The 10256-nt window shown below is 38.1% G+C and overlaps 2 protein-coding genes across 2 annotated transcripts; one reads left to right on the top strand and one right to left on the bottom strand.

Moving 5' to 3' along the window:
• The first annotated feature begins 1913 nt into the window (after window positions 1-1913).
• Window positions 1914-4067, top strand: LOC137079094 (uncharacterized). Its single transcript, XM_067447049.1, has 2 exons — window positions 1914-2338; window positions 2885-4067. The coding sequence occupies exons 1-2, from the start codon at window positions 2033-2035 to the stop codon at window positions 3962-3964; spliced, it is 1386 nt and encodes a 461-aa protein (XP_067303150.1). The 5' UTR covers window positions 1914-2032; the 3' UTR covers window positions 3965-4067.
• A 305-nt stretch (window positions 4068-4372) lies between these two features.
• LOC137079095 (zinc finger and SCAN domain-containing protein 29-like) lies at window positions 4373-6589 on the bottom strand. The gene is made up of 3 exons (XM_067447051.1): window positions 5920-6589; window positions 4960-5118; window positions 4373-4765 (listed from the first exon to the last, which is right to left on the bottom strand). Exons 1-3 carry the CDS (start codon window positions 6293-6295, stop codon window positions 4482-4484), a joined length of 819 nt encoding a protein of 272 aa, XP_067303152.1. The 5' UTR covers window positions 6296-6589; the 3' UTR covers window positions 4373-4481.
• Between the last annotated feature and the right edge of the window lie 3667 nt (window positions 6590-10256).

Here is a 10256-nt window from a genome sequence, read left to right on the forward strand (position 1 = left end):
GATCTGTATTTTAGAACATTGAATTTGATGATCTGAATTTTAGAATATTGAATTTGATGATCTGTATTTTAGAATATTGAATTTGATGATCTGTATTTTAGAATATTGAATTTGATGATCTGAATTTTAGAATATTGAATTTGATGATCTGTATTTTAGAATATTGAATTTGATGATCTGAATTTTAGAACATTGAATTTGATGATCTGAACTTTAAAATAGTGAATTTGATGATCTGAATTTTAGAATATTGAATTTGATGATCTGAATTTTAGAATATTGAATTTGATGATCTGAATTTTAGAATATTGAATTTGATGATCTGAATTTTAGAATATTGAATTTGATGATCTGTATTTTAGAATATTGAATTTGATGATCTGTATTTTAGAATATTGAATTTGATGATCTGTATTTTAGAATATTGAATTTGATGATCTGAATTTTAGAATATTGAATTTGATGATCTGAATTTTAGAATATTGAATTTGTTGATCTGAATTTTAGAACATTGAATTTGATGATCTGTATTTTAGAATATTGAATTTGATGATCTGAATTTCTTCTTCATCTGAAATCTTGAATCTGTATTTTCAAAAACTGAATATTTCCAGTCGATTAATTCAGAACAAAATATCTGCTGTTTGAAAATACATGTCTAAACAATTTCGACATAAAAACATTTCAGATGTGTTCAATTTCAAAGGTTCTATATTCAACATTTTAAAAAATTCAAATTCAGAACTATGTAAAATGCAACATAATATTCAGTTTTGTTAGATTACACTTGTCAATAATTCAGATTTATTCAATTCAAATTCAGATCATTTTGTCATATTTCTAGCTCCATAGTATGCACCTGAGACCCGTAGTGACAACTTGTTTGACAGTTGTCAGACTCGCAAAGATTGATAGTGACTGGAGTGAGGACAGTAGTTTTGCAACAGAGCAGTCATCTAAAGTAGAGGACTTCTCTCCACCACCTTCACCTGAAGTGGAGGAGGGTGAAATGTCTGTAGACACAGAGTTTGTTGGCTCAAACTGCTTTAACTCCCGATGCCGACGATGCTTTCATTCATTCATTCATTCATGCTAGCGAAGCAGCAGCGCAAGAGAGAATGAGATCACTAACTAATCTATGAACACTGAACAGCCATATCCTTATACTGAATGCCACTAAAAAAGCGCAGGACCAATAAGTTCAAACCTAATAGCCTATTACAACAGATTTCCTCATATTAAATATTCCTCATGCATTAAATAAAAGTTAGACTACATACGCCCGCAGTCTAGCACGTTACGGGTTTGTTGTTCGTTACCACGGCAACCATTTGCGTGTCAGGGTTTGTCTGAAAGCCTCTGAGGTCTGTAGACATGACAGGTGGCAAAACTATCAGAAGAAAAGCTTAACATGTACTTACAACTGCATTATATATCTGTATTTTCTTAATTAGGATGTTGAAAGCAAGTGAAGAGAAAGTTTCATTCATAATGTTTCTACTTCATTTAACATGAGCGCTCATACTGGACTGAAGCCGTTCTCATCATGTGATCACGGAAAACATTTCTCAGGGCGTGGTGAGCTCGTGCCAGGGGCGTGGTGAGCTGCGCCAGGGGCGTGGTGAGCTCGTGCCAGGGGCGTGGATAGTGAGCCGTTGGAAGTACAAACCTACGTAACGAAGTACCATAACGTCCAATAGGAAAATTCAACTGCAGTAGCTACCGTTCAACCTTAAGAGGGCAGCACTAAGACGTTTATACACCATATATTATAGAATTTAAACACTTTAAACCCAACTGTCAAAACATTTACTCGACTCAATGAACAATAATAATAAAGCTCCATTCTTGCAGATCATTAACTAAAAAAAGTTGTTCTAGGGTTTAGTTACCCTTTAAGAACATCTAATGGCTCGTTTCCACCGAGCTATACAGTACGGTACAGTACAATACGGTACGGTTCAGGTCGGTAAACCATGAATTCGGCGAGCGTTTCGACTGCCAACATTACCCTTTTTGATAGGCGTGGTGTATGCCGGAAAGTAGTAATCAACGTCACTTGATAGGCGTGGTGTATGACGGAAAGCATCGGTTGACGTCATTCGTGCGCGCGAAGAGAAGAACAATGGAGGCCTTACAGCAGATCTTGTTCTTGCTTCTCGGCATGTGGCTGTTTATAACAAGGAGGAGACAAGCTTTGTTTGATAAAAGGCTGCAGTCTGCAAGGAGAAACACAGCCGAAAAATATAGGGAAATTCGGGAAATGTTAAGGAGCTGGGACGAGACGGACAACCGCGCTATTCAAAACAAGGCAAGACAAAAACGACGGCGCAGGAGGGTAAGCTTAAACTAGCTACAGTTTTTGATGTCATGTATTACAAAGTATTCCGTCTCATGTACTGTCATGTGCTAACTAACGAATTTTCTTATCAATTAAATAACCCTACAGTGAGAATAAATAAGTACAAAAAGCCCTGCTAGTGAAACCAGGCCTTTATCTGTAAAAATCATACAACTGTGATAACTGTAAACTACAATCTATTCATTATACTAATAAAAACTGTGAAGGTTGCATTTTGAGAACAATCACTCACATGACTCTTTATATTATTACAAGCGCAAAACTAGTTGAGATTGATGACTGATTATCTGTACAGTCTGTAATTTTGCGAAGATAGTTAGTCTATATCTGTTGACTAGTGTTACTTTTTGCTTCAATGAAAGTGCCCTATCTGGTGGAGTAACACTTTCAATGCTGTAATTTTCTGTTGACTATGTATTGTTTAAGCCGGTCTATGATAGTTCAACTTTTAATTAAGGGATCTTAGCATACTGTCCATCACTGCTACATTGTTTTAACATTGTTTTCTTTGTGTTTTTTAAGTTAATCAATCTGGTGCAAAATCGGCGCTGCAGACCAACCATTTGGACTTTTAGACGCTCAAATGAGTGGTGGGATGTGATCGTTCCAGGATTCACACGCACACAGTGGGTGCACAACTTCAGGATGTCTGAAGAAACATTTCTGTTCCTTTGTGCCATGCTGCGTCCAGCAATGGAAAAGCAGGACACAAACTTCAGAGTGTGTGTTCCCCTAAAGAAAAGAGTTGCCATCGCACTATGGAAGTTGGCCACCAACAGCGACTACAGAAGTATTGGCCATCTTTTTGGAGTCAGCAAAACAACAGTGTGTCGGTGCGTCCAGGAATTCTGCGAGGCTGCTTGCATGTTGTTAGTTCCAGAACAGATTAGTTTTCCTGACCGGCAGAAGCTTAAAGAGATGGCAGCCTACTTTGAGAACCGATGGGGACTTCCACAATGTGTTGGTGCCATTGATGGGTCACACATACCCATAATAGCCCCAAAAGAGTACCACTGTGATTACTTCAACAGAAAAGGCTGGCATTCCATCATCCTGCAGGGAGTAGTCGACGGAAAAGGACTATTTTGGAGTGTATATGCAGGAATGGCTGGGAGTTTGCATGATGCTCGGGTTCTGAGACTGTCAACATTGTGGGAGCTAGTTGAGCGTGGAAGCCTTTACCCAGCTTGCACCAGGAACATCAGTGGGGTTAATGCTGGCTATTATCTGCTGGGAGACTCTGCATATCCTTTGCAGACTTGGCTCCTAAAACCATTTCCTGACAATGGCCGGCTGACAGCAGAACAATTGACCTACAACAAGAAAGTGTGCAGGGCTCGCGTAGTGGTAGAAAATGCTTTTGGGAGACTCAAAGGGAGGTGGCGGTGCCTTATGAAGAGGAATGACAGCGACATTGAACTGGTGAAATCCATGGTGTTGACTTGTTGTGCTTTGCACAATCTTTGTGAAAGTCATGGAGAGGATTACCAGCACGAATGGGACACACCTGTTACTGCAGAGCCTGTGGTGCCACTGGCACAGGGTGCAGAAGAGGAGGGCAGGGACGTACGTGAGGGTCTAATGCGGCATTTGAACAGTTAAATCTGTTGTACATTTAGCAAAGGCACACTTGTGTGAATGCTAGGTTGTTTTGTTTACTTGTTTGATTAGTATTTTGGACATGAATAAATTGTTTTTTCTTTTACCCTGCCTCTGATTCATATTTTGTGAAAGAGAGGACCTTTTACTCTCTGTAATACCATGTAGAAAGAAATTTAGATTTTACTTACAATAGGTTACTTTAAAATCACATGAGAAAATAACACATTAACAACTATTTTGTATGTTAAAGTTAAGCATAATCTCCAAAATGGACATCTTATCAAGGTAGTGAACAAAATGTCCATTCATTCTGACATCGTTGACACCAGATGGCAGGAATGTTAATCAAATGACATAAGATAGAAAACCTGTGAGACAGCAATTGAACACATGACAAGACACACGAGGTAAAAACCAAAAAGTACTTTAATTTGAAAAGTCAAACAAATGCTTAAATACAAAGTGCTGTGCAAAAACAAAAAAATGTGCAAACAAAAAGTTTTAAAGTGTTAAAGCACTAGTGGCTGGATGGTGGAACAGGGTCACGGCGACTACTCAACACCTGCACAAGCTGACTGAGTGTGCCTAGGAAAGCCTGATTAAAGCTTGCAGACTGCTCCATGTGTTGCTGAGTTATTTCAGCCTCATGCCGCCTTGCCTCACGAGCATCCTCCAGCATCATTTCAAAGCGCCGGTCACGACGGTCCTCCATCCTCTCCAGCCACTCCTGCTGCCTCTCATCAGCTGCCTGCATCTCGACCAGGGCCGCAACAACATCCTGTTGCCCCCTTTTCCTCTTGCCTAGAAATACAAACAGACAGGAATGTTGGCTGGTTAGCGAAACATTTGTATCCTTTGATTTTTGCAAACCAACATAAGGGTGAGGCATCTAGTGTACTACAACGCAATGTCCAGATTATACTGTATAAAATCTGTATAATACTATAATATTTATGTTCAGTAAGTGACTTTTCACTCTGGTATTCACGTCTTACCGATGGTTATACGCCGGGGTTCACTCGAAGGAGATGGAGCAATGTTTTCTGCTGGTGTCGGTGTTGATGTCCTGACACTGGCAGGCGCACTTGAGCTCTCAGAGGTGGACAACATCTCATCAAGTCCCTCTGTTTCCTCCTGACAGCTAGGATCTTCAACTGAAAAGTTACACAAGTCACGTTAATTACACAAACTGCAAAAATACAGTTTAAGATAAACATACAACATAGTAGGACTGAGTGGGGACTAAACTAAAGGTTTATTAGTTTGCCAGATTATTTTTATCGGTGGTTTAACATTTCAATCCTAAAACAGCTGCCAAATATAAAATGTTTAGTTTAGCTACTACACAATACCTGGAGGAGGTCCATAATCCACGAGTAGAAATATAGTTATGCCCCTTTAAGGAGATGCGCGTTTCCCTATTGAACTGCCGGTATTTTGTGTGTGTGCCGAACTGTTCCGCGATTCACACAAACAGTGAAGAACACGGACTCGGGAGCGCTCTTGCTCAGGAAAGTAACCTGCGTATTAGTTTTAGCCGATTGTAATGTATGTAGTTCAATAAAACACATGTACTCTAAGCGGTGATGGTGTTAATGATTTACCTGAGCGAGAGTGAGCTTCAGTGTATCGCGCTCGGAGTGCAGAGTGAAAAAACACACTTTTCTTTCAACCTAAACTGAAAAGGGCAGGGCTTCGACGCAGACGGGCTTTGCATCCCAGTTTGGGAACCGCTTTATTAGGGTAAAGTTATCTGACTGTACTAAGTACGTTTCTAGATTTGTACTCCGGCCAGCACTGGCTAATAAACTAGCGTCTTGATAGCTTGCAAATCTCGGTTGATACCTCACTGGCTTGCAAAACAAACAACATGCTTGCTCTAAAGTTGTGCATTGGAAGTAAGCTTTACCGTGATCGTTGTACACTTTATTTTACAACTAGTTATACGAACTTACCGACAGACTCCATCATCGACTCCAGCAACGAGGTGGCCGTATCGATGCCTCCTTCTCTTCCCAAACTTGCTGGTCTGTGTCCGTAGATGGCGTCCATCATATCGAACCACTTCCATTTCTTTCTGTGAACACCACTCCGGCTGTTGTGGTCTTTCACCTTACGATAGTCACTCCGCAGTTTCTTACTTTTAGTGCGGCACTGCTCGGACGTCCGCTGAAACCCCTCGAGAGCCATTCTCTCAGAAACATGCTGAAAAACCTTTTCGTTTCTCACCATGCCATCGAGTTCCCTTTGTACCCCTTCTTCGCCGAGGATACCCAGCAAGGTCTGCACCTCCTGGCTCGACCACGGTAACGTTAAGCTGCGCGCCGACATTGCTTTGAAATCTTGTGATTTAAAAATGGCGCCTCTTGCTTTGTCTATCCCCCTGTCGCACGTGCAAGTGACGATTCTCTGTCAACCAATCAGCGTTCTGCAGTGAGTCTAGCTCCACCCTTAAGTACCATACTACTGTGCTAGGTACCCCAACGGAAGGGTATCGAAAAAAGTGTTACGGTACGGTTCGGCATTTTCCTAACAGTCACAACTTTTGACAGTGGAAACGCAAATAAACGTGTACCGTACCGTATCGAACCGTACTGTACCGCTCAGTGGAAACGAGCCATTAGTGTACCCAACTGGGCTATTATAAGACACCATTAATATTAACTAAAACATGCTTTTAACATACTATATCTGTATTAAAAATATAATATATAAATATATTTAGTGACCACTTATAGTACACTTGAACTCATCTTTCATACACTTTGAAATATACTCATTAGACATAGAAAACAAAAATTGCTTTACAACCAAAGGTGTTAATAATGGAAGAGATGAAAACATGCATAACAGTGATTACATTTCAGAGAATATTTAAAATAAAAATATTGATTAAACTAATTATTTTAGGTTGGAACAAAAACATGTTTTTGTTTGATTCATACACCGATTCTTGATGTCTGTGTAAAGCTTCAATTAAAAAATGTTTTGCACTATTTTATTTTCTAATCTGCATGTTATTTGATTACCCCAAATGTCCAAGATATTGTGCTGTCGAATCACATTAACATTTACATTTAATCATTTAGCAGATGAATCACATGTCTCTATAACTAGAGCATTAGACTCATTAGGATCTCATGTGAATGCGTATAAATAGTACGAGTGTAAAATGTTGTGGAATGTAAACGTCAAAACTCATTTTGGCGTGCATATCCCATATGGAAAAGTCTTGCTAAAAACATGTGTGATTCTTATATGTTCCAACAGAAAACTATAAGGATCATATATGCTGCAAAAACCACATATACAAATTGTACAATATTCATGTATTTTCAATCATATATGTCCTACACTGTAAAAAATATATATGCTGGATTGTGTTAAATACAACCCCTGCAAATCAGTGAGATTTTACTTTAGTAAATTAATTAGCAAGTAAAACGAATAAAAATGGGTAACCCTAATGCAAAAAAAAACAAAAAACAAAAAAAAAAATATATATATATATATATATATATATATATATATATATATATATATATATATATATATATATATATATATATATATATATATACACATACAGTTAACACAAGTCAAGCACACTGGCATGTTCCTACATATTTAGCAAAGAGCTGTAACTGCTGAAAAGTGCACCGACATTATTGTTAATAAAAGTAACAGTTTTACAGGTTTTTAAATTGAGCAAAAACACATCAAATAACAATTAATTTTAACATTTAACCTCCTTTAAATCAGAAGTAAAGTATGATGGGAAGTAGAAATTTGTTGTAGCTCATTCTGTAAAAGTGTTTATGTGTGTACATGCATTCACATTAATATGGGAAATTCAATATACAGTAAGGCTACACAATAAAGGATACAACTTAATGGATATTACATGTAATACTATTTATATCTTAATTACTAAATATTGTATGTGTTAAAATATAGCCATATTTTATAAATATAGTCAATATGCATACATTGCAGTAGCTATATTAAAAAAGGCTTTAGTTTCCTTTATTCCTTTATATTTCCTTTAATATAGGCTATTTTGCATATAATTGCAGTATATTCCCATATATTTTTTTCGTAATGTTCTACCCATACAAACTATTTGTTAACAGCAATATCAGCAATATTTAAAAAATAATAAATAAACACTCACTCTAAGCGTTAGGCTTAGACGATGAAGATTTCTGTAACAAAAATAGCCTTAGTTCTGTCATCGCAAACTGCGCATGCGTCAACGCGCCGCGGCCAGGAGGAAATCAATCGCGGGTTCTTGTTGTCTCCGTGATATGATTGCCTCCCAGCGGGACCGCGAAGTGTCGAGCTCCAGGTAAGAATTGTGTTTGTCATGTCGTTCTCAATGCAAATGTTAACTTATTTAATGGCAAGATTTGCTAAAAGATTTGTAAATTGTTCGTTTCTGTTATCATGTCGGTGCCACAGCCTTATGGGCCTTTCACACCGAACGCGGAATGCGCTGCGCTTGCCGCGGGGTTCAGCGCAGCCCTTCAGATGCGCTTCACTGGCCAGCGCAAAGTAGGCGGAGTTTTCAAAACTTTTTGCGAGATGTCTATTTCTATTCATTCAATCAGTAGCAAATATGTATCTGTCCCGTGCTAAAAAGCGAGCGATTAAGCGATAGCAATAACCCTTCTAGTAAGAAGAAGAAGAAGAGAGAGAGCAGCAAGGAAGAAGAGGTGTATATATACACACACACACACAGTGTGAAAACAAGGCATATAAATAAGACATATATCAATATATCATTATCATTATTATGTATATGCCTTGTTTGCACATTGTTTGTGTGTAGGCCTATATGTGTGTATTATATTATAATAATATTATTGTACTGACACGCACAGTACAAGATGTTCATCCATTTTGATTTCCGTGCTCGTTTCTTTCGATGTACCGTTTCTATTGGCCGCGCGGGTAATCGTCACAGAGCGCAGCGGCAAAAGTTAAAATATTTTGAACTTTGACCGCGGCATGAGCGCAAGCTCGTCAAGGGTGCGCTCCGCTGCGCGTGCGCTTTGGTCGGCGCAGCAACAAACCGTCCTTGCGCGGCGCAAGCCATTGAAATGAATGGATTTCTTAGCGCAGCGGCGCCGTTGCCGCGTTCGGTGTGAAAGGCCCATTAGTGTTAGGTAACGTACAGGTAACGTTAAGCCTTATTATGCTGCGCGCGTGCAAAAATTAAATTACAGGTATTTAATGTGCAAAAACAAGTGAACAATGATTATATTTGTATTAAAGTTATTAAACTATATGAGATATGGTCTCATCATTTGTTAGTCCCTTTGAATAAAAGCGTCTGCTAAATGATCAAATGTAAAACACAACTATTCTAGTTGTTTAACTGTAATTTGGTAACTAAGTTAAACCCTAGAGCTCATGGTTTGCATAGATAACGTTATACAACGATTGTGTGAAACAGTGAAAGCTGTGTGACACTTACAAAAAGCAAAAGTTAGAATAAATGTAATGTGATTTGTTTACCGGTATGTTCCTTTTGTGATCATTAATAGTCTATTTTGTGCCAATTCACTTTAAAAGAGTTAATGTTTTAGTGAACTTGAGTTTGCAAATTGCTCTAATGTAGTTAAAATATAGCTAAAATATAAACTTCTATCATTTGCATTCATGTAACTGCAACATATATGAATCTAAATGATGTACAATATTACAATTTTGTAATAGAAAGTAAGTTACTGTATAAGAATATATTGTTATTCTGAAAAAAACGTTATAATGAAACGTGTTTCTAATATTCCTGTATGTAAATGGGGTGGTCAAGAAGATTTTCTTTTTCTTCCACAGAAAGATCTTCATGAAAACATTTGAAGACCACGCAAGAAGAACAGGTTCAGCCGCAGACTGGTTCATCCCATGAGGACTGGTTCAGTTCTGAAGCGGAAGTGTTGAAGACGTTTATGTAATGTGAGTTATAAGACTTGAACTAATGTTAACAAATGAGACTTTATTGTAATGTATTAACTAACATGAACTAACAATGACTACGTTTACATGGACAGCAGTAATCTAATTATTGACCTTATTCTAAATAAGACAATATTCTGATTAAGGTGTTTACATGAGTTGCTTTTAGAGTACTCCGTTCATGTTCCCGTTTTACATGTGCTAGAACATAGATCGATTATGGCACGTCATTACGTCCCCAATGCCACGCTACGTTCTCCAACATCCAATCATAGCGTGACTTTGGCAGGTGTGTTAATTTTATGGGCTCAGTAAACCCGCTAACTTCACC

The sequence above is a fragment of the Pseudorasbora parva genome, chromosome 6 (genome assembly GCF_024679245.1).
Source record: "Pseudorasbora parva isolate DD20220531a chromosome 6, ASM2467924v1, whole genome shotgun sequence".
NCBI lineage: Eukaryota > Metazoa > Chordata > Actinopteri > Cypriniformes > Gobionidae > Pseudorasbora > Pseudorasbora parva.